The sequence below is a fragment of the Montipora capricornis genome, chromosome 9 (assembly GCF_036669925.1).
Source record: "Montipora capricornis isolate CH-2021 chromosome 9, ASM3666992v2, whole genome shotgun sequence".
Classification (NCBI taxonomy): Eukaryota; Metazoa; Cnidaria; class Anthozoa; order Scleractinia; family Acroporidae; genus Montipora; species Montipora capricornis.
Genome location: NC_090891.1, coordinates 28,952,178 through 28,975,630, shown reverse-complemented (window position 1 = coordinate 28,975,630; position 23,453 = coordinate 28,952,178). Strand labels below are relative to the sequence as shown.

The window sequence follows — 23,453 nt, the reverse complement described above, 5'->3', positions numbered from 1 at the left end:
ACAAATTCAATGAATGGTCAGAGCGGGTCTTGAACCCAGGATATCCGGATCTCAAATGTTTTGAGTGAAAACATTTTTGTTTTTTTTTTGTTTTTGAGTGAAAAGAACGATGGTTTCAGTGCTTTCAATGATTGTGAAAATTCACTCAAAAACTATGCCCCCTTTAACCCATTCATTCTTTAAAATGATACTTATAGATTTCACTCTGTCTAATACCACCTAATTTTACTCATCAATTGTGAACGCTTTAGGTGTGAATGGGTTGACTACAGTGAGTCTGCATTGGCAGCAGGCATTGGTACAATGTTATTGATAATACACTTCAGTATTGATCTGCAATCTTGTGTTGTGTGATTGTAATATACCGTATTTACCTGTGCATAAGTCGATCCTGTGTATAAGTCGACCCCTCATTTTTGATGGCAAAAAAGGTAATTTCTTAATTTCTTTGTTAAATGTTCATGGGATACTAATCTTGTATTCTTCGATTCCTGGAACTGTGGATACACAAAAAAATCAGGGCCTCAACCACTTAATAGTTTTGTGGTTCAGCAGTTGTTGTATATGCGGGCATTTTGTCCTTGAGTTTTGAAAAAGTTCTCAGAAAATCGAACATGTAAATTTATTCATTCATTTTGAAGTCTTTTGTCCACTGCGTTCGTTATGCCCAAGACAACATTATTATGTTAATTTTGAATAAATCTTTAGCTGGAACTTGGCTCTAAATATTTGACCCATGTATAAGTTGAGGGCGATTTTTGGAGCTTCTTTTGAGGCCATAAAAGGTCGACTTATACACAGGTAAATTGACCCCTGGGAGTGAGACTAAGCAGATTTTACTCTGTCTAACTCCAGACAATTTAATTTCGTCGACTTGGAGTGTCCTGGGGTGTTTGAGGAGTCAATGGGTTAAAAAGAGAAGAACTCTTCTTTGCTACATTAATTTCAAGTGTCAATAAATAATCCTGTGAGATATTATGTAGGTGTGCACTCTGTTGTGGGTTAGAAAAAATATCGCTATTTAAAATGTGCCATTAGCAAAACTATTAAAAACCCTTTTAAGAACAAAATTCTTCTTGCCTCACTGTGACATGGGGGTGCTCGTCGAATCTTTTAGGGATTAAAAAAGCGGTTTTGGTTCCTCTTAGTGTGTTCAGCTTCAAAAGGTCCACAGCGGGAGCTTTAGCAGTACCTTTTAGGGTATTGACCCATAAAATTGTGAGAGGAGACATTTGATAATTAACTAATTTTTAGTTTTGTCTGATTAAAATCCATAGTTTGTGGCCTCTTAGGGGTGAAAAAAATTTCATGTCACGCCCACAAGACAGGATCTTGGTAGCCCTTAGGTTTTCTTTCCAAAATTTCCGATGAGCACCCCCATCCTTTTTATATGGGATTTCCCGCCCCCCCCCCCCCTTTCTGGGATTATATGACAATGCTTTGTCAAGTAAGGGCTACTTTAATTTTGGTTATTAACAATCATCTTGTTCTTTCCTTTATAGGACACCAAATATGTTTGCCAGAGGGCTACTCCATTGAACCACCCCAATACTAAATTTACAGTGAGTAAAAGCCATAAAAACATAGATTATACTAATTTTTATACATGATTTAGCAGCCATATATATAGACCTTTTGTCTTATAGGGGGTGTCCCCTGACTTTGTGCTCAGTTATCCTTAGTCTACTGTGAGTAAGAGGTATTGGCCAATATCTTTGCTGGGTGTGGATCTGAAGTAGCTGATAACCGTCAGCTACCTACAGAATCAGTTGATATTTGAGGACACAATCCTTGAAAACATATATTAAATGGAATACCCTTGTGGCTGACAAGTACATGTAGGGGATTGTAAGATTATTCTCTTGTTTCTGGTTAAGTATAAAAGCGAGTAAAGAAACCAGTTTAGAGTTCTAAAAAACAAAATTAATGCATACCTTGCAGGGTTGTCAAAAGTAGCTGTCTGCTGCAAAAAATCAGCACCTACTTCCTACTGTCTTGTCTATTGAACTACTGTTTCTTCAGTGTTGATAATCAGATATTTCATTTTCTGTAGTTTTCTCCTCCCACTTTTGAAACACATGCAGCCATCAACTGGAAAACCTTAGAACTGCAACCCTAGACCGGTGTTTAAAAATAAAGCACATAATGGGATTTTCAGCCCTGGCTGTGGAAAATGAGTTTTACAATTTTAGAATTGAACTCTTCCCTTGTTCTTTAAGTATAATATGCTTGATTGTATCCAAATGCAAGCATGAGTTTTTTGGCAGTCAAAACTGGCTTGAGAATCTAGTTAGGGTTAAAAACATGTTTATGGTCTAGCTAGGTATTTAAGATGACATAAAACTGGTGTGTAACTCTAGTGAGTCTAAAGTCTTATTCATGTTGTGCATTCTTAAGGATGCACTCGAGATTCTTGAGCGCCATGCAGTGTATGTGGATAGTGGACAGAGAGATTCCAGAGCACTGGCTTTCAGGAGAGCAGCTTGTGCTCTCAAGTCTTATCCAAAGTAAGTTGTCTTTCGAGAATGGTGGGTCAAAGGCAAGAATCTAGAGGGAAGAATATTAAAATTATTTTTAAAACTACAGGTACATGTCAGTGTGGAAAGTTTTTTGTGAGGGGTAAAGGGGTCTGGAGAGGCAGATGCTGTCTAGCAAGATTTATCTCTAGTTAGTCCAAAATCCCATTTTCTGCAAATTTCATTTCAATCTTTACCAGACATGACCATAATTTTGTTGATTTAGGTGGATATCTGCCTAGATCTGTGTTTGGTAATAAGAGCAGTATACGTGCTGAGCCCTGCAAGATCAGTCTTGTGGTATCTCGTTTCATTTTTACAGCAGCCTGTGCCTTCGAGTCAAATATCCTTAAGCATGACTGGATTGTTTGCAGCAAATGAGTTGGCGTAGAAGCAGAGTTCATTTCCCAAAACAACCGTTTACTCCTCTGACATTGACAATCAAAGTGAACAAAAATTACCATAAACATTTAAGTTTGATTTTTCCAATGGAAAGGCTTCTATTGTGCTATGCTTCTGGGTTTTTCTCTTATATTTAGTAAAAGTTTAAAGTTGTTGCTTTTTTAAATCCAAGAACTGGTGTTTAAAAAACAGCTAATTACAATAAATAATTTATTATTGTAGCTGTACGAATGTCTTTAATGCTCCTCACTATTCTCAAAACAGAGTTTACCAGTAATAATTTTGGTCCCAATACTTTTAGGCAAATCAGTAGAATTGAAGAAGCAGCTAAACTAAGCAGTGTTGGAAATCACAGCAAGAAAGTTATACAGGCAAGTCAGTGACTTCTAAATAGCTTTTATCTAACGAAGTTAAATGACTGCCTGTACCTGTTATTGGGGTAAGGGCTTGAAAGGTAGAAGGTAATTGGTTTGCTGCCCAAACCAAAACGAAAAGCCCCTGCCATTCCTTAGCACAGCAATTTTCTCAGAATACCTACTTTATTCTCTTGATGTTATCCAGCAACTGACCCACGCGGCCTCCCTTTTCCTTTGTGCATTCATTGTCCAGGTCTCTTCCCCATGCACCAAGACTGAACAAACACAGAAAACAATCATTCACTTCCTGATGCTTGATCACTGATCTTAGAGGTTGCTACATGTATCCAAAAATATTTGAACGCTGTCGAGCTCAAAGATCCATTCAATACTTAGCACCATCAAATCCACTGCTGAGTTATCTATGAAATAGGGATTTCTCCGGTGGAAAGAAGTAGGTATATATGCTCATGCTTCCAAAATGGTTAATATTGTATTGTCCTATTTGCAAATAGGATATTTTGGAAAATGGCTCATCCAGTGAAATTCAAGACATCATTTCTAGTGACTTCTTCAAGGCCATGGAGGTGTGTAATTTATAGATTAATTAATTTAATTAATGTATCCTAAGTATACGGTTTAAATATAATTAACAATGTAAACATTCTGTACTGGTTGTGTATATTTAACCTGTTTTTATAAACTAAGGCAAGACATAGGAACTGTTTTGTTTAGTTGATGAGTATAGTTAGAAGGGTACTCACGGGTAATTGATATTTTATTGACTGTATTTCTCAAGAATAATTATTTAAGTGACCAATTCGAAAGCTCATAGGCTACTTTGGTCACTGCATGTACACTATTAATTAATATTATTATTGTCTACCATGTAGCTTATTTCTGAGTGTACTTTTTTTTCTGTAATGATTGTATAGTGCCTTATGTTTAGTTTTCTGTAAACGGTGTGCAATAAAAAACTTGAACTTAAGTTGTTCCATCTCTGGAGATACAAGTTAAGTTAAGGCTTGGTGGCTAATAGCTGTCAATTCAGAACTAACAGTCTAGACCAAACTGTAATGTTGTACACATATTGGACCTGTTTGTTTTCAGTTCTTCTCATCTATTTATGGCTGCGGATCTGCAACCGGTCGAAGATGGTATGACAAAGGGTACCGTAACCTGTCTGATATCACCAAGGCAATAGCAGCTGGAATGAAGATCACAGAACAACTGGCAATGGGCAAGTTACCAATAATTCATGTTGAGGATAATCTTCCAGATAAAATGTCATTGGTGTTATACAGTACTCCAGTTCACCAGTTTCAACCAAAGTGCATGTAGTGTAATATTCAGTTAAATTGTTGGACAGTTGTCACTGAGGCTGATCCACTTGCTTACATCACTTCTGGTAAAAACTCAAAAGAAATGATAATTTAATTGTCTATCATTTATTACACTGAAGCAGGAAATAACCAGAATGACACAACCTTGTAGCTGTAATTAAAGGAAGAAAGGAAGGAAACAGAAAAACAAGATATATACATAGCAATTAATAGTTTATTATATGATATCTAATGTTGACACCAGGTATTGGCAAACTCTTAATAATCAATACTTGGATGTGAAACTCCAACTTTTACTGTGAAAAAATGTTCCAAAAGGAAAAGACAATGTCTTATTTTATAACTACATGTACCAACAACGTCACTAAGAAACATAAAGCTGCTCAGGTGTAAATTACTCATAATCATTGTTATTAACTTGGGATGCCTGAATTTAGTCTAGGTACTTGAACCACCCTTGATTCCATAACTTAAAAGGCAAAGAGATGTCCTCCTTCACTGGAAAACATTAAAATAAATTAAATGTCCTTTTACAGGTTTAAAGTACTATGATGATTTAATCCAAAGTGTTCCTCGGGAAGAAGCCATGGGCATCAAGAATGTTGTTGTTAAAGAGGTCAGCTGAATTTCATTTTCTTGAAATACCAACTTAAAGAGCTTGGTCAATCTTAAAAACATCAGAATATTCTTCGACCCACCCTCCCCTCCCCCCAACCCAATTCCTTTTGTGAACTGCACACTTAACAATGGTTTTGAACTTTAACAATAATTATTATTACCATACTCATCAATTTTCAATTTTTTTCCCTGTCCAACTTTTAATAGCCCTTTCCTCTACAACTGTCAAACAAACATTTTCATTTGGTGTAGAATCAGCTATCAAAGGGTAATTAGTAATTTATCTATACGGGAAAGGACCATGTACTCATCATACATGGTGGCCTTAGTGCTCCGGACTCGCGATCTCAGGGTCACTGCTTCAAGGCCTAGAGCTGTCGCAGGCGCGTAGCGTGGTCATTTTTTCAAGTACGCACAAGTACATATGATCTACAAACCTAAGTAAACTGAGCGAAAAATACTGCGTTCTTTATTTCTTGTCGGAATAGTTGTGTGAATACAAGCAAAGAACAAAGCGTCTTGCCCTTATTTTGAGCAAACTTGGTGCAAACAAAACATTGTTTTGGTTGTGCTGGCGTGACTGGAATTGTCAAGAACGTTCTCGGAATGTCGCTCCTTTGTCACGAACGTTCTTGGAACGTCGCTCCTTTGCAACCTCGCCCTTTTGTTGCACGCTGGCCAAACAACACTGCATTGTTAGTGCAAAAAAAAGGTACAAAGCAAAACTAAGTTAGAACATAGTATAGCTTTTGTTTTAGTTTTTAGAATTTAATCAAAGTGGTGCTTTCATCACGAAATCTTGGTTGAGTACATTAAGTAAAACGTTAAGAATAGAAACAATTGCTAATTGCCTTGGACAAGACACTTTACTCCACAATGTCTCTTTCCACCCAGGTGTATAAATGGGTACCAGAAACACTTACTTCTGGGGGGTAGCCCTGTGATGGACTAGCATCCCATCCAGGGGGAAGTAATAATAGACCTCTTTCATAATGGCAGCCAAATAAAGTATCCTTTTGTTTTAATGCTAATAAGCCTAACTAGCCACGCTGTGACGAGCAAATTTCAAAAGAATTTTTGTTTCAAAATGAGGGCAGTAGGTCTAATTAACATAAAGACAAAAGAATGTATAAGTGGTCTATACTCTCAGTTGCTTCAAATTGCTACGGAATCTGGGATATTAGCTCCGGCCACGTGGGCCACTTGGCCTGAGAACGAGTTTACCTTTTCCTTTTTTTACTCAAGGAATTAAAGAAAAAAACTCTGACTGGGCAGGGGTGGGAGAGGGATTCAGGGATGATGCAGTGCAGACAGCATTCGCTTTCCACCAATGTGGCACCGGTTTGATTCCTAGATCGTAGCCTTGGCATCACATGTTGACCAGTTCTCTCAACTCTGCTCTGAGAGGTTTTTCTCTGGGTTTCTTCCATCTCCTCAAAAACCAACCAACGTGTACGATTTGGTACAAGTTTCTTTTGATTTCTGTATGGTACTGACGTCCCCAAATTAGTGCGCCAGTGCTAAGTAAAGTTCATTATTAAAAACTGAACTACGGATATCAGATTTCCAACATTTTTATTGGCTCACCGAACACAGGCTATCTGTTTATGTACCTGCTGTACCTGATATGGTCAAGGAACGTGTCAGCAAATAAAGTGAGCTGAAAACATTTGGCAGTTCAGAGAAAACATGGCCGACAAAAGCCTTTTTGGACTGGAATTTACCAAGGCAAAAATCAATGCTTTAGTGGAATAGTCTTGCTGGATTTGAAATGATTATAACCAACTTGATGCGTTATCTTTTGCTTCATATCCAGCTTGCCATCGTACAATAACATTATAGTTAATTATTATAATTTATTATTTATTATTATCATTATCGACAAGGGTGGCATATTTTCATACGTGTGCTAACACTGATGCACTTTCTTGGATTTCTAGCACTTAAATATCAGACATTCCAGCCATCCCAGTTAAGACTACGCTGTCCCACTGTCCCGTTTTCATTCTAATAGGCCATTTTACAGTTGATTGCTCAGCAACCTAGCCTATGAATGGCTCCGAGGCTGCTGGTGACCTTGCATTGATAGAGCCCCCACTGCTTTTATCATGTAAATTGTGTTGTTGTAATTCTAATTAGTCCATATTAACATTACAAAAGCACGAAGGTTTGTATCAAAACAGGGTCACCGGCAGCCTCACTTCCATTCGTAGGCCAGGTAACTTAGCTACAACTGTAAAATGGTCTATTACCCTGTTTTCCGTGATATTTTGATACCTGTTATTTTTTTAATATGGCTAACGTGATAAATATGAATGAATTTTGTCTGCTTCAGTGCCTTTTAATGGGAGTTATTAAATTATCTGAAGCAATAATATTGCCAATTTCGTCTTTGCTCAATTTACAATGTAGTTTTCGTGGCATGGGTATATTTTTCGGTAATTTTCCATTCTCTCACAAATATTTATACAAGTTTTGCAAGGGCTACATGAAGTAGAGCGGCATGACAAATTAAAGCAGACATGATATTCACGGGCTCTTAAATGCTGAATTATTGGCAGGATTTGTCCCAGTTTTTGAGGTTTAGGGGTTGGAATATCTGCAATGTACCTTTGATAGCGAATTCTTTCGCTTCATCCTGTGCTTCCTGGCCAACTCTACGCTTTCAATGTACTTTTACATTAATCTTTTTCATTTATCAGCTGAATAGTATTCAACCCAAGTGCAAAGTTGAACTTGTTGGAGGTTATCGCAGGTACAATACCATTCAATGTGATCAGTATCTTTTATCCTTAACATTAATTTTAAAATTTGTACTAAATTACTTGTAAACACTAGTTCTAACACTAGTTGCTTTGCAACAGGTGAAAGAACAAGTGACTTCTAGACAGGATTTGAGCCTACTACCTCCACAGCAGGTACAAAACACTGATCACAGGTCACAGGTCATTGTTTTACCAAAACAGAAAGTAGCCTAAGTATCCATTGAAGCTAACGCTAGGCCTAATTAGGCCCAAACAAGAGTTTTTAGGCCTAATGTTAGCAGTTGTAAACAGTTAGGGTTGTTTCTGTATTGGTAAAACAATGACCTGCAACCTGGACCTGTGACCTGTGACCTGTGTTTTGTACCTGGCCCTACCTCCACAAAACCTGTTGGATGCTCCTAGAACTACTGAATACACAACATGTCCTGCTGGCCTGCAAGCTCTACAAAATCATGCACCTACAAATTTTAAATGCAACTACCTTTGTAGCTGTTTAAGGTGTACTGTGCCCATGGGAAGAGAGAGAGAGTAGTTTGTTTCCTGTATGTGTCTTTGCGTGATAATCAACACATGCCTTACAGAAGATTCAGTGGAAAATAACTTCTATCACCAACTGTTTGACGACAGGTTGACTCAGGCTCTTGCAGAATTTTGGTTTCCTGTAGAACTTCTTGACCCGACCTCCCAAATACTCGCTTTAAGGTCTTGGTAAAGGTAAATTTGGGTGTCTTGCTCAATTTTTTTGATTTGCAAATCTTGAATCGGTGGGCTGTGAAGTATATTTTTCCGAAAAAAAATTCTGAAAATTTAAATTTTAACCGCTAAATTGCTTTTCTTTGTTTCCCGCCATAATCTGCACAAAAAAAAAAAAACGATTGACATGTCATGTCATGTCATGTCAATCACACATGAAAGGATTGGATGTCAATAGATAGCCTTCACTTGCGATCGATCTGCTGGTGCCCAAAGGCTGATTGGCTCATTATAATTGGCTTTTCAAGTAGGGGGCAGAGTTATTCAGCAGACTGTGAACTGCACGTGAAATCTTCAAGCTCGATTTTCTAGGGGTTTATTTTGATGCCAAAATTACAACTTCTCGAACCGGACCTGTCCCAACAGGTTTTAAGATATCGCTTCCAAAATTCTGATAGATGATTGTACTACATACCCCAAATACGGTGTGAGGAATTTTTCGTTTGTCTTCGGAGACTGATTTTATGGCACGTTTTCTTCCTGAATTAATTATGAGAGGAGAGTTTTGACTTTGGTGCATGATATTTCCTTCAATTCTTAACATAATAATCAAAAATTCCTGGCAAAGTATTGGAGTGCATTCATCTGTGACTAAGATGCAATGCAGTGAAGGGGCAGGAGCTTCTGCAGCAGACTCGGTTGTGCTGAGTTTGGGGCCTCAAAACTAGAAGCCAATATTAAATACCAAAAACCTAAAACTTTATTCAAATAATTCAATTCAATTATGATATATGGTTTGAACCTATACAAAAATTAGCGGTGCAACAATTTCATTTTTCTGCAGACACCTCATTTTCCTTTACTGAGACCTTATTAAAATGAGTGTTCAAGACATGCTGTTCTTGTAAAATTTGGTCGTTGAAGGATTTACACGGCATTCTAATTCACTTCACCTTATTCCCAAGTATTTTCTCAAGTCCACATAGCATGTCTATTTTCCTTTTTGTTGTGAAAAACTATAATAGAGGGTTGTCCCTAGGGATTTCCTTATTTTTGAAGCTTTTTCGTAAACATCGCAGCATTACAAGCCTAGAGAAAGAATATTTAATTATTGTAAAGCGCCATGATACTTTGTGTAAATTATTTATTATGTGCGATATGTAAATCCTAAACTATAAACAATGCTGCTTATTTTTTAAGCATTACATATATAGTAAATGTGACAAGGAATCCCAATGAAGCTTGAATCTTACAGTAATATAAATATGTTTCCCAAGACTAACTTATTAAGTCTGCAATAAAAAACAATACATGTATGTTACATGTAAATTTGTAATTATTATGTTATAGATTTCTTTTGTGGAAATTTCAGAGGCAAAGAATCGGGGCATGATGTGGACATTCTAATAACGCACGAGGATGATTGCATAGTGGAAGGATTGTTGGTCAAGCTGGTTGAAAGGCTTGACAAGCTGGTGAGTGGTTGTCCCAACAAGTGCTGATATCTGTGCTTTTAAGTCCCCTTGTTCTGTCTTGTGTGAGTTGCCAGAACAGACTTTTTGTGTGCAACCTACTGTAACTGGAGTTTTGTATGTATAACCATTATTGTAATCTGTTTACGTCATTTAAATGGTATCTGGGAATGAGAAGGATTGAAATGCTTAGATGTAACATACGGATAGGATTACATAGTACAAAATTTGGGCACCCAGCTAATAGACCAATTTCGATATATTAAAATTCAGTCCTAAACAAAAGGCATCAACTCGAGGCTCTAGGGAATAAACATAATGATTTGTATGAGTTTGATGTCTTTGGTTTAGGACTGAATTTTAATATACAAAATTGGTCTGTTGTGTGCATTTCTGCACATAGAGTGCAATAAGCCAATTCAGAGGGCCATTGTAATTGCTGCATAATTTCCGAGCTACTTACTCAGCATTACAGGTCACTTTCAGGCTCTTTTTTTGTTAAGAAAGATTTTTCCCTGCTGTGAAAAGTAGAACTATTTACCACCACAAAACTTTGGAAGTCAGAACTTAGAAGTGGACACTGCTATTATTTTTGAGTCCTACATATGCCTAGTGATATTCAGAATCATTTTTGTCTTGTTGATCCACTTATAGCAGTGGTTTTGTTTTTGCTTTCTTTTGTCTTTTCCTTTAGGGTTGTATCTTACACAAAGATTTGATGGTTGGCCGTAATTCTCACTTCATTGGCAGCCAAAAGTATGTTAATTTTTAACAAACAAGATTATCTCAAATGCTTTCCACCATATACTTTTTCCAGTGGTCATTATTTTTTACCCAGTACCCCTAGCTTACTGCAGTATTTTGTATTTAAGTGGCACACTATTCAGACTATGTGGTGCTGTGGACATGTAGCCTTTGCTTCCATTAGATATGTTCACAATTAATTTTTTAAAAAAAATCAGATTTGTTGACATTGGTTTAACAAAGGGCATAGAATTATTTTCAATTGAGTATCGTGAACAAACAGCGTAATGAACCAATTTAAATTCGGAGCAATTCATTGTAACTTGCTCAAAGTGTGGGAAAAATTGCATGACTTTGTGCAAGTTGCGATTGGTTTTGGTTTTCCTTCTCATTGGTTGATAAGCTGGCTTGAGATTATTAAACCAATCACTAAGCACAGTAAATTATTACACAATATTGCAATTATTGCAATTGCATAATTACTTTCAGCAGTCATTCGAAAACTGCTCTAAGGGTGCATGTAACAAACTGTACGCTTCTGGCTACTTTCACATGCATCCACTTCCTACAGGATATAAAATGAACTCACTCCTGACAAGCTCCATATGGCTAGTGAAGCAGTGTGCAGCACAATATATAGTCATTGATTCAAACCCTGTTCAAGCTTGACAGACAGTAATAGGCCATTTCCGAGTTCATGTCTGCCTCCTCTTCAAAGCGAGTCTAAGTGCGAAGTTTTTGTGATGGTAATTAGTTCTTCTTTACATAAGAATGAGAACTAATTTTCATAACACAAGCTTCGCACTTAGACTCGCTTTGAAGAGGATGTGGACATGAACTCGGAAATGGCCTATTGCGCAACTGTTTTCTTTTAAGTTATTGTAAGTAAGCAATGTAAGTAGTTGATTAAAAATTAAAAAAAAAAGCTTGCAATTCTTCAGGCTTCTTTTGGCATTGCATGTCTGTTTCATTTAACAGTGATTCTATCTATCAATCACCTCAACTCTGTAGTTCAAACAGAAGATACTTCACACACATTCTCCATCATAAAAGGACTTTGCCACTTCCTTTTTTCAACATAGCGACCTTGAAGATTCCAGCTTGATAATAATATAACTAGCCTCTTGTGGTTGGATGGGTGAATATTATTTAAGAAACAACAGCTACTTTCAAATTCAAGGAGAATTAATGTCTCCCCTTTTTATCACGTCTTAAATTTAAACTCATTGCTGGACACACGTCCATACAATGAGGGCAGACATGGTAAGCCTACTACAGTCCACCACCTGCGACCTGTCACACTGATGCAGACTTACATTTTGTACCAATCCATCCCTGCCAATGGGAGAAGTGGGCGGGAACAAAATTGACAAGCTGAAAAAGCGAGTTCACCAAATTAAATATCTGCAACACATCTGCGATGTTGAGCATGTGAGCCCCTGCACCGTGAAAAGTGTGCCAACCATAGCCTTAGTAAGTAACACTGCTGCAATGACTCGATTTAACATTTTATCAAATGTTTGTCTTTTCCTTCTTAAAGACAAACTTCAGGTCACATGGATCATCTTGATCATTGCTTTTGCATGTTTCAATTAATAAAAACCACAAATGCACCAACAATGTCAAATACGTCAGCAATGACTTCAGCAGAAAGGACAAGTTTCTCAGAGGAAAGAGGTGGCTTAGTGAGGAGGGTGGATCTTATTGTGACTCCGTACAAACAATTCCCATTTGCTTTGCTTGGATGGACCGGCTCAAAGGTACTTAACTACTAATGCATGCACAGGACCAAATAAATTATGCAATAAGCGGAAAACGTAGGAGGGGATTGTATATTACTCCATACAAGTAGGTAGATATTTCTGGAGTGACCTTCCTCTTTTTATCTGACACTCACCCTCAAAAACTTTTTGAGAAAAGGCTGTGCAAATTTTACCTGAGGCAATATTATTTTTCTTGTCTTGCAACAGACCTTATTCATAATATTCTCAGTATTGGACTGGAACTGGCTTGCAGTCGAGGCTAATGCAGGGGAATAATAGAGCCCACTTTGGAATATACCATAGTACTCTTTGTTCCCCCCCCCCCCCCCCCCCCACCTCAAATTTTGTATAAGCATTGTTTTGATTTTCTCTTGGGGACCATTTTAAGTCCCAGGAGAAACTGGAAACAATGCTTATGCAAAATTTGGGGGACACTGAAAGAGCATTATGGTGTTTTCTGAAGTGGGCTATTATTTTAAAAAGTATGTGCATTTCAAAAGATTCCCCCACATTAGCTTCCTTTGCAAACTAGTTCCAGTCCAATACTGAGAATCCAAATATGGTCTGTTGTCTTCATAGTGTATGTTCTTTTGGATACAGCGAGCAATAATATTAATTTTATACTTAGGGCACTAACTAGCTTACTATATTATGCACATCTCCAATCAATTTTCTATTTTCTATATGTTCTAGCAATTATTGTACTACTGTTTGGAGAAAACTAAATAAAGAAGTAAATACAATCTTAAGTTAAAATACATATCCCATGCTACAAAGAAATGAAACTGAAGTAATAACGTATGTAAAAATAATCCATATTAAGAAGTTAAACTTGGGACGCTTTCCATTTGACCAAACTGGCTGGTCAGACTGGGCATTTGGAAGGACTATCCCTACAATTTCTTCATAAGAATGTGAGGGATTATCATCTACGTGTTCCCTCAAATTGTTGCATTTTCTATGAAATCAGACGGGTCTGGCTGGCCAGTTCTGACAAAAGGAAAGAGCTTCTGTGTAAGAGATGGTCAAGTGTTGGTTTCTCAGGCATTAGCTGCTTTTGCATAACCACCTATTGATGACAAAATAATGTGGAGACAACACTGTGGATGTCCTTAAATCTGTTTGTTAACACAAACGACAATCTACATCCTACATGTATGAACATTCCACCTTTGAGGAGAGTCTAAGACAGACATCCACAGACTCCTAACTGCAATCATGTTTCGACAGAAAATGGATTATCATCAGTTATTCACAGGGGTATAAACTGCTAGACAGAAAGTTCAAATGTTGGGAAATAAATGATGCCATTCAACTGGATGTACAAATCAAAATCAACTCAATCAAGCATTTCCATTAATTACATGTAACCCAATGACACATGGGAGTGAGACATTTTACTGTCTAACACCAGATGATTTTACTTGTCAACTGAGGCATCCTACGGCATTTGAGGTGAAAATTGGGTTAAGCCCCCCATTAAGTTAAAAAAGAAGACAATCAGTCTCTTGTGCTTTTTTAACAGCAGTTTAATCGCTCCATAAGGGACTATGCCTGGAAGACTTTTCAAATAAAATTATCAAGCCATGGAATGTGGGATCACAACTTCATGGTAAGTAGTCAATGATTTTATTATATGACAAACATTGCTATAAATAGGCTTTTCTTCTGCCTGTGCATTTCCCTTAGTTAACAAAAAGGAATGCAAATTAAATAATTCTTGTCTCTCTTCTTACACAATTTGAAACTACAGTAGCTTACACTTGTATTACAAATGAAAAAAAAAAAACACCTTCTAAGGAGGGGCATTTGTTACACTGGCATTGAACTTACAGGGATAAGTCCCCTCATTGTTTCAAACGTGGAAAATCTCATTGTATCCTTTTCTTTCTAGCCTCCACATCAAATAGAAGCAAGATCTGAACAAGAAATATTTGCTGCTCTGAGACTTCAATACAGGGAACCAGAGGGACGAAATGCATGATCCCAATTAATTTATTTACTGTCAAGCCACTAATGTGAAACACACAACATGATGATTAAATTAAGTTCTTATTAGCCCTTTCCCATGAAAAAAGCTTGATATAAAAAATGCTACAGTAAATGCTGAAAAAAAGGAAACAGCTGTTCTTTGAACACAACTGTGCTGGTGTAGGTCTGTCTTTCGCTCAATGTGGAAGTTACTGTTCATTTACTGTTCATTTTCTCTTCTTGTCACGGATTGTATCTTCTACCTATGGTTACAAGAGCAGAGAAATATTTATTTTATTATTCGTCATTGTCACTAAGGGAGATATATATGCACTGTCCAACATGAAGGCCAGTGGAATAAGGGAACTGTAATGATTTCTTGTAACCCATTTGTAGTGTCGTAGCATGAGTTATCATTGTCAAGGGTTATTAGTGTAGCATGGTCCTACAGGAGTATTGTACTGTTGTTAAAGTATAAAAGCTAGGGCAATTTTATTCAAGTAGGGTGTGTGTAATGTAACCGTGTGGGAGATGTGATAAAATGTTTTAAAGTTCACTTGCGGATTTTATATCGGGGTTCTACACCATTGACTCCTGATGGGTGAGACTTCAAAGATTTTACTTCGTCTAATGCCAGACGATTAATTTTTTTTACTCCTCAACTGGTGGCATTCTAGGGCAGCTGCAGAGTCCATGGGTTAATCAATTAAACACTATGTCCCCTCCTTTAACCTATTGATTTCTGGGAGTGAGACTTCACAGATTTTACTCGTTAACTGGGATGGTCAATAGGTTAATTAAAGTGAAGAGATCTTCCTTGTCTTGTCTAAGTTTACTCCACAACACAGATTGAATCCAAATACCAATAATATCAAAGAAGACGCATGTATGACGTCAACACAATTTACAGAACATGCAGCCCTACATGTACGTTCCTAGAACTCAACTAAGCAGAAGGGATTAGGACATTTCACAAAGTAGCATGGAACAATTTTACCAGATTTGGAAACTAAAGCTCATTCGGAATATTTCTGCTTTTACTTTCTGGATTACCAGTGTTTGCTCTGCCTACTTAATCCATTGCACTATCATTAGTTTGCTATTATTTTGTCCTAAGTTCCAGTTTGTTAATATACCACTCTTTTCAACTTAGCCTCCCAGCAGACTCTTTATTCGCTCTGACGAAGGGCTAACGCTCGAAACGTCAGCTTTTAGAATCTCTGTACGGTGGCCAATTTACATTATCAACTCCGTTGATAAAACCAAATCTTTATTTTGGGGATTACAAGTGATCTTTTTTCACCATAATTATGTCTCTGAACTTCCTTTCACTTGTAATAAATAATAATAAATTATGAAAAATTGGATCATTGGATAATACGCTCTACAAATATCAGTCACTGCATGCATCAGTCTTCTTGTATTTACAAAATAAAGTAGGGAAGATTTATCCATAATTTGTGAGCGTTTTAAATAAAACAATAATTATTATTCCACTCGCACTTGTTGGATGTGAGATGATTTTAACCAATGAGGCACAAGGCACGTAGTGCCTCACTGGCTATCTATCATCTCATATCCAACACTCGCTCGTGGAATACTTAATAAAATTAATATTACTGAGCCAACTGCCAACCGGTTGATTGAGCATCCCACTATTGTGCGAGAGGTAGCGTGATTAAAAGAAACTCTGGCCAGACTGTAGCCAGACCAACACTAAGGGTCTTTAAATAACTGCCTTTGTCATGACACCTTTAAATGGTTAGACTTTCTAGTCTTCCTGAATAATGTTCATAACCCGTTGTGACGCAAAAGAACCCACACACTATTTACAAAGAGTAGGGCATGGAGTTCCCAGTGTTGTGGTCTGTCCTACACTAGTTGAACTCCTACATGTTCATGTAGGAGTATCCAATTACAGCATTAACCCATGGACCCCTGCGAGGGGCACAACCTATGACATCAGCCCAAAAGCATAGCATTCTTAACTTTTTCTGAGTGTCACGATAAAGATTTTCAAATGTTTACCTGTTTTGATTCCAGTAACACAATTCCATTCTTCATAAATTCTTCCTTTGTCTTTGCTATTCCTTCAGGGGTCACCCCTCTGCACGCATCTGTAATAACATGGGTCCTAAATCCTTGGCTGACCGCATCCATTGCTGTGTGTTTGACACACACATCGAAGGCCAGGCCACAAATATACAAATCAGTCACACCTTTCTTCAAAAGGTCAACAAAGAGTGATGACTGTGAGCAGTCGCCATTGTCCCAAAATGCAGAATAGCAATCCACAGTTGGGTTGGTGCCTTTTCTGATAGTAATATCATTTTGTGAAGGAGGCTACAAAAGACAAAGAAATTTGGCCAAAATCAGTTACATGTAACTTAATCCAGAACTTCCTGATGCCAGGCAAACTTGACCGTACAAGGGCTGCATTTAATTTTTGAAGGAAAGAGATGTGACATGGCCCTTTGACTTGGGTGCTCGATTTGTAAATGCGCTCTGCTTTTGAGGGGGTTTCACCATGTTGTGTTTCATTGTAATAATGTTACTTCCAGATAATTTAAAGTAGAGGGTCTGTGAACAAGCTTGATCACTATTGCCCTTCAATCTAAACAAACATATTTGTTAACATAGCATCCCTTTCGGCCACCTGTTCCAAAATCACACAACAATGAAAATAATGATTATGGATACTCACTGTGAGATCTTTATGAAGTTGAGATCCCCAGCTGTTCATCTCACAGTGTCGTGGCCACAATTTTTGATCAATGATAGGGGCTTTGTCATAAACCACAACATCAAACAATTTTGCTTTCTCGGCTGTAACTGGACTTGAGGAATGCAGTGGGTACAATGTGACGTTGTCTACAAAGGAGCAGTGATTGGGAGGATGCCAGTCCAAAGAGTATGCAACAATATTGAACAGTTTTTTGGAGAACAGATCTTCTATTACTGGTACAACTTCTTCGCCATCTTCTCCTGCAGGGCAGCTTTTTAATGCCAGTGAACCAGTGATGAAGTCATTCTGAACATCTACGACAATAAATGCTGAAACAGGAACCAGGGCCTAGAAACAGATGTACATGTACATGTATTAAATTTAACCCTTCTCATTACGTTTATTACTATTATTCTTTGCTGTAAGCTGTATTGTCTCTCTTATAAAGCAGTTTCACCGAACGTTAGTGCAGCTGTTACAGTTTAAATTTGATTTCAGGTCAAAATGATTTTAACCAAGGTTGATTTGTAATTTTTCTGTCTCTATTTATCTGAGACTGTTATCTGAGGCTGGGTTACATGTGCATTAAGGAAATCATGCACTCATCACTCAAAGAGCAAAATTATTCCAAGAACCCTAGTAGTCACTTCTCATGATCATTGATAGGATAAACTTCAGAAATTTTTATAGCTTTTACACTCACTGGTCGTAACCAATATTCCCACAGGGCTGCCAAGGAGCTCTCATCAATTCTTTTCTGTGGAAAAAAGTGCAATAACATTCCGATAAAAGGGACAATAGGAAATAGTTGATTATTAGACCACACCTATTAAAATTGATCTTTCTGGATAAAAAGGTTGAGAAAATTCAATAATTCTATGGTGCTCAGCATTGAAAGACAGCCCTAATCAGAATTAAAGCGCTCTATGAGCCAAGTCGTGAATGTGGAACAGTGTACAGGTTAGCAATGGCTAAGAATTGGGTGTTACGAAAACTAAGACCTAAGACCCCTTGTAAACAGTGGAAATTACGGGAAAGAAACCTGGGACAACTTACCACTAGTCAGAAATTTGGGTGCTAGATGTTGTCTCCATACATGGTTTACTTTAATAGACAATGCCATGACATGCTTTGAGTTTTGTGTGACAAGAAAAACCAGTGACATTCATCTATGCTTACTTATTGGCATGGAAATGAAAGATACATGTACGTGTAGCTATAGGATCTGTTAAATAACGAGAAACTTCGTCTGTTAACCTTTTGGTTGTGATACACAAATTATTTTGTCCGTACACGTTATTCTACTTCCAGTATCAAAACCGTAAGTCACGGATGGATGGTAAATAGGAAAGGCCATAAGTGATTTGTTAGTTTCCAGGGTTTTTTTTTCCGGCCTTAAAGTGCGATCTACAATCTTTCCGCAGCTGATGTCAATACTCCCTCCAATGTTTTCACTTCAAATTCTTCACTTCTCAGTTATTTTCAAATTCAGTTCACTTTCACAATCAAAGAAAAAATCTCTACAAGACAAGCATCGGGTCCATTTCAAAAATATGCCATCAATAAACGCAATTTTGCTCATCAATCGCTGCTTCAAAAGCCAGAGTCCCTGTTGATGTACAATGTATGTTGGATCAACTAGCTTGATCTGATTGGTGCAAGTACAATTTGAGTAAGAGCTTTAAAAGCGACAATGTTTTTGTGTAGTGTATGTAGCAAAGGGCTCAACAACAGTATTAAACTCACAGTAGAACACGAAGAAATTCTGTTTTGGCAAAGCACCACGTGTGATGATCATACAAATCGCTTAACCCTTTCAGCCCCGTAGGGTTCCCCATTAACGAGTAAAATCGTCTGGCGTTAGACAGAGTAAAATCTATAGGTGTCACTCTTGGGAGTGAAAGGGTTAATGGGGACATAGTTTTTGAGTGAATCTAGCTGCAGTTAACCCTTTCAGCCCCGTGGGGTTCCCCATTGACGAGTAAAATCGTCTGGCGTTAGAGAGAGTAAAATCTATAAGTGTCACTCTTGGGAGTGAAAGGGTTAATGGGGACATAGTTTTTTATTGAATATAGCTGTTGATAACCCTTTCAGCCCCTTAGGGTTCCCCATTGACGAGTAAAATCGTCTGGTGTTAGACAGTAAAATCTGTAAGTGGCACTATTGGGAGTTAAAGGGTTAATGGGGACATAGTTTTTGAGTGCATCTAGCTGTTGTTAAATCACGAGGTTACCCTGGGAGTTTACACCAAAAATTCCTGAAAGTCCTTCATTTTTCCCCAGCACACAGCAAAAAGTTGTTCATTGTGCAAGCGTGCATTCACAACTTAAATTAAGTGATAAGTTAAAGTACATGTAGACTAAAAAAATGTTGAAAACTGACCATTTCACAGGCACTGAACCTGCACTAACATTAATCACAGACAATTTCTATAAACTTACATGATTGACCTTGTTTCTGACAGATGCATTTGCCAGTAAACCAGCCAGTCAAATCTGGATTATCAAGTTATCCGATTGATCATGCTGCTTCCTACACTGTGATAATCTTTCGCTTAGGAAATTACTTCTTGATAAATAACCTCTTTACTACAAAGCATGAAAGTGAGAATGGTCGTTGCACTTATCATGACCATTTAACCCCATAATTCCCACTAGCCACAAATAGATTTTACTCTGTCTAACGCCAGACAATTTTACTTGCCAATCTGGGCCCCATCGGGGCTTAAAGGGATAGGCATTGTTTCTTATGGACACTTGAAAAATGTGTCTTATAAGAGACAATAAAATTGCTTCAACTGTCCACGCAAATGCGAGGATCACTCGTCACTTTCATCCATTACCCACACTTCAAATATACATTTATTTCATGATCATTTCATTCATTTTCACCCACACTTCAAATTACATTTATTTCATTCATCGAATCATTCATGGGAACACACTAACCCAACACATTGACCTACTTTCATCACCCAGTTGGTAGAACGTTTTCTCCTGACATCGCAGTAGCCATGTTGGTGCAAAGAATAATAGAGAAAAAAGTCTCTTGGGAATTTGACTCTATTATAATCCAAAACATGAGTCATAATTTTCTACTATTATACATCAGACTGTCATCAGCTCGATTTTGATTAGCTATAAGCACGCAGCTAATTCTTGCTTGCTCTGTTGCTGTTACGTCATACCTACAGACAATAGATTTTATAGATGTAAAATTGACGTCATACTTACAGACAACAGTTTTCTGCATGCAGAAGTGACATCACCTAATACACTAACCATGCAGTTTGATCAGGTTTGTCATGGTGGAGCTCAGCTCTCGCATATGGATAATAAAACAATCAATGGATTCGGTTTTCGCATGGTCTCAGTTTGTGTTATCCGCCTCAACCTTCGGCTTCGGCAGACGACACAAACTTTGGCCTTGATAATCATTATCGCTATCATGCTCAACCTCAACATGGCCGTGTCATCACGTGATTGAAGAGCATTGCTCAAAATTGTCCAGTAAGTACAGTGCGGGCGCGACAATCACTTCTCACTTTCGTCTGGTTTAGTAAAAAAATAGCACTCACCAAGCAGGTAGAGAATTGCTTCTTTATTTCTCGTTTTTGATCCTCCGTCAAGGGTGCCATACCTTTTTTCTCGGTTATTAATGCGGTCAGCCAGTTGTTGAATTCATCATCAGGAACTTCAAAATACTTTGAGTATTTCCCTACCACAGATTGACACATAAATCTATTAAACAATCAGAAAACATGCACAAGCGTAACGGCAAGCTATAAAGCTTCCATCTTCCGAGCGACGATTAGGCTGGGCGCGTTTCTCCCAGAGGAGATTTTGGCTTGAATTTACGTTGTGCTTCGTACCTAAACATGACTTCTTGAAAGAACTTGACACGTTCTGCCTGACTGACTGCAGTATCTGCTCTCCGTTCTTTCCACCTTTTCTGTATGCATCAAAGAAATGGCTGACAGTATCAAGTGCCATCTTGAGTTGAATGAGCTCGTCACGCAAAATAATATATTGGGAAAATATTGCGTGACAAGCTAAGTAACTTCGTTCCGAGGACCTTTTCCCTTTGCTTTGGGGAAAGATCCTGGTAACGAGGCCAAAACTAACTTGATGCCCTAAAAATAAAAACAAAGAATATCCATCTCTTCATACACCAAAACTTAAACGAAATAAAAACAATTACATGATTCTCTTCGACCATGAAATAAAAATAAAAATTGATCAGATTAAATCCTAATTGAAATTTAAGAAGCCTAGCCCAGAGGCCTGAACTCTTCTTATTAAAATGATGCAATATCTGCTGGATTTAAAAAATTCTGTTCCTCAAACTTTAATTTTAATGAAAAACGCAACGAACCCTTATTCCGGATTCCGAGTTCCTGATTTTTTATTAACCCTACCCGGAAAATACTTTTGTTTTCCTCATGTTTGTCACCGCCGTTTCTGTTTTGTTTCTTCAGATGTCTGCATCATCATCCAAACATCTGATTTTGACCTCCGCCCAGCTTTTTGCGCGGCCACTATGCACCGGTGGCTCAGCTAGTTGAGCATAGGGCTACGGGAGGTCGTGAGTTCGACTCCGGCGGGACCAACACTCAGGGTCTTAAAATAACGAAGAAGAAAGTGCTGCCTTTGTAATTACACCCGCAAATGGTTAGACTTTCAAGTCTTCTAGGATAAGGATTGTAAACCGTAGGCCCCGTCTCACAACCCTTCAAGGTTCATAAACTCTGTGGGACGTTAAAGATCCCACAAAGAGTGAATTAGATAAGGGTGTTGATCTATCACTTTGCGGTCTTGCGCCAGCAAGGAAATAAATAGAGGGCAGCCGATTTTAACCAATCAGAAGAAGCCATGTCACGCGTGACTGCTTGTGCCATGTTTTTTCAGTGACATGACAAATGATTTTCGCGGGAACGGGTATTCTGAAAACAGACATATTTGTGACTGTGCAGGGGAGCTCACCCATGCCATAATACAGGGGCACCCAAAGTCAATTTTCGGAAAATATCTGTTCGGAAGGCGATTTGAGATCTAGAATTTTCGGAACATTTGTTGTAAAATTTCTTGGTGCCTGCCTCTCCTAGGAGTTTGGAAGATCTGAAAAGTGGTATAATTGCCCATTTTTAACGGATTTTTACCCTAAAAATGTCACCTAGAATTTTCGGGAGCCTTTTTTCTGGGTGAAATTTTCGAAAAGGTAAGCTTTGATCCCTATAATTTTCGGATCACTATATTTTTGGCTAGGAAATCCGAACAGATGAAAAATTTTTAGGGGATAAAAATATGCCTTTATCAACCGTTTAAATACTAAAATACGTTTAACAATGCTATGTTTAAGTGGTTTTGAACTATATTCTCGTTGGGTGCCCCTGATAATAACACTCTTATCTAATTCACTCTTGATCCCACACACTAGTCGCAAATAGTAGGGCATGGAGTTCCCGGTGCTGTGGCTAGTCTGGCCTTCACTTGGCGTAATTTCTGAATGGACTACTGATCGATGAGACCATATAACAGCAAAACAGAAAGTAGTCAAATTGAAGCAGTCCAAGTGCTGAAACTGGTAAACCTGTATCGAAGAACACACCAAACCTGTCACTAAGCCGCAATCGCACTGACCAAACCAGCAGCATAACTTCTTATTAGGCCTTTAAGGCCTTTTTGCATTTGACCTTAGAAAAACACTTTGCAGTAGCCCATAGAGAGATCCTTACATTTCCCGGTCGATAAACCTTATTTATACCTACTCTTAGACTTCTCAAATTACACATGAAAACCAATTATGATTACAAAAGTGCCCACATAAAACAACACAAAGCGAATTTGCCTCGTGGGAAGAATTTACTGCTGCTCGTCCGCTGGAAACTTCGACGAGCGAGGTGAAGACACGTCTTTCTTTCTACTCCCTGTATTTGACAGATAATGTTTTCAGCAAGACTGAGATTTTTACTGCCATAATGGTCATGAAATCTTCCCGGCAGCCTAATGGCAGAACTTCAAAGAAGGGAGCCTTCCATTACCAGTTATCTTTTGCCCTTTTATACCCGCGTTTAAGCAACGCCGTT

At 38.0% G+C, this 23,453-nt stretch overlaps 2 protein-coding genes across 2 annotated transcripts in view; one reads left to right on the top strand and one right to left on the bottom strand.

Moving 5' to 3' along the window:
* The window catches only part of LOC138016395 (DNA nucleotidylexotransferase-like), an 18,753-nt gene extending 4,049 nt beyond the window's left edge, over positions 1 to 14,704 (top strand). Inside the window, exons 6-17 of the mRNA XM_068863541.1 lie at positions 1,503 to 1,562; positions 2,398 to 2,507; positions 3,220 to 3,289; positions 3,790 to 3,861; positions 4,385 to 4,514; positions 5,154 to 5,233; positions 7,938 to 7,990; positions 10,066 to 10,168; positions 10,860 to 10,921; positions 12,450 to 12,669; positions 14,198 to 14,284; positions 14,567 to 14,704. Coding sequence (XP_068719642.1) covers positions 1,503 to 1,562; positions 2,398 to 2,507; positions 3,220 to 3,289; positions 3,790 to 3,861; positions 4,385 to 4,514; positions 5,154 to 5,233; positions 7,938 to 7,990; positions 10,066 to 10,168; positions 10,860 to 10,921; positions 12,450 to 12,669; positions 14,198 to 14,284; positions 14,567 to 14,656 — 1,137 coding nt within the window. The 3' untranslated portion in view covers positions 14,657 to 14,704. The remainder of the gene's footprint in view (positions 1 to 1,502; positions 1,563 to 2,397; positions 2,508 to 3,219; positions 3,290 to 3,789; positions 3,862 to 4,384; positions 4,515 to 5,153; positions 5,234 to 7,937; positions 7,991 to 10,065; positions 10,169 to 10,859; positions 10,922 to 12,449; positions 12,670 to 14,197; positions 14,285 to 14,566) is intronic.
* Positions 14,705 to 14,769: 65 nt separating this feature from the next.
* On the bottom strand, positions 14,770 to 21,397 carry LOC138016396 (nicotinamidase-like). Its single transcript, XM_068863543.1, has 6 exons — positions 21,240 to 21,397; positions 20,946 to 21,085; positions 18,072 to 18,125; positions 17,348 to 17,716; positions 16,672 to 16,986; positions 14,770 to 14,906 (listed from the first exon to the last, which is right to left on the bottom strand). Exons 1-6 carry the CDS (start codon positions 21,358 to 21,360, stop codon positions 14,871 to 14,873), a joined length of 1,035 nt encoding a protein of 344 aa, XP_068719644.1. The 5' UTR covers positions 21,361 to 21,397; the 3' UTR covers positions 14,770 to 14,870.
* Positions 21,398 to 23,453: the final 2,056 nt, after the last annotated feature.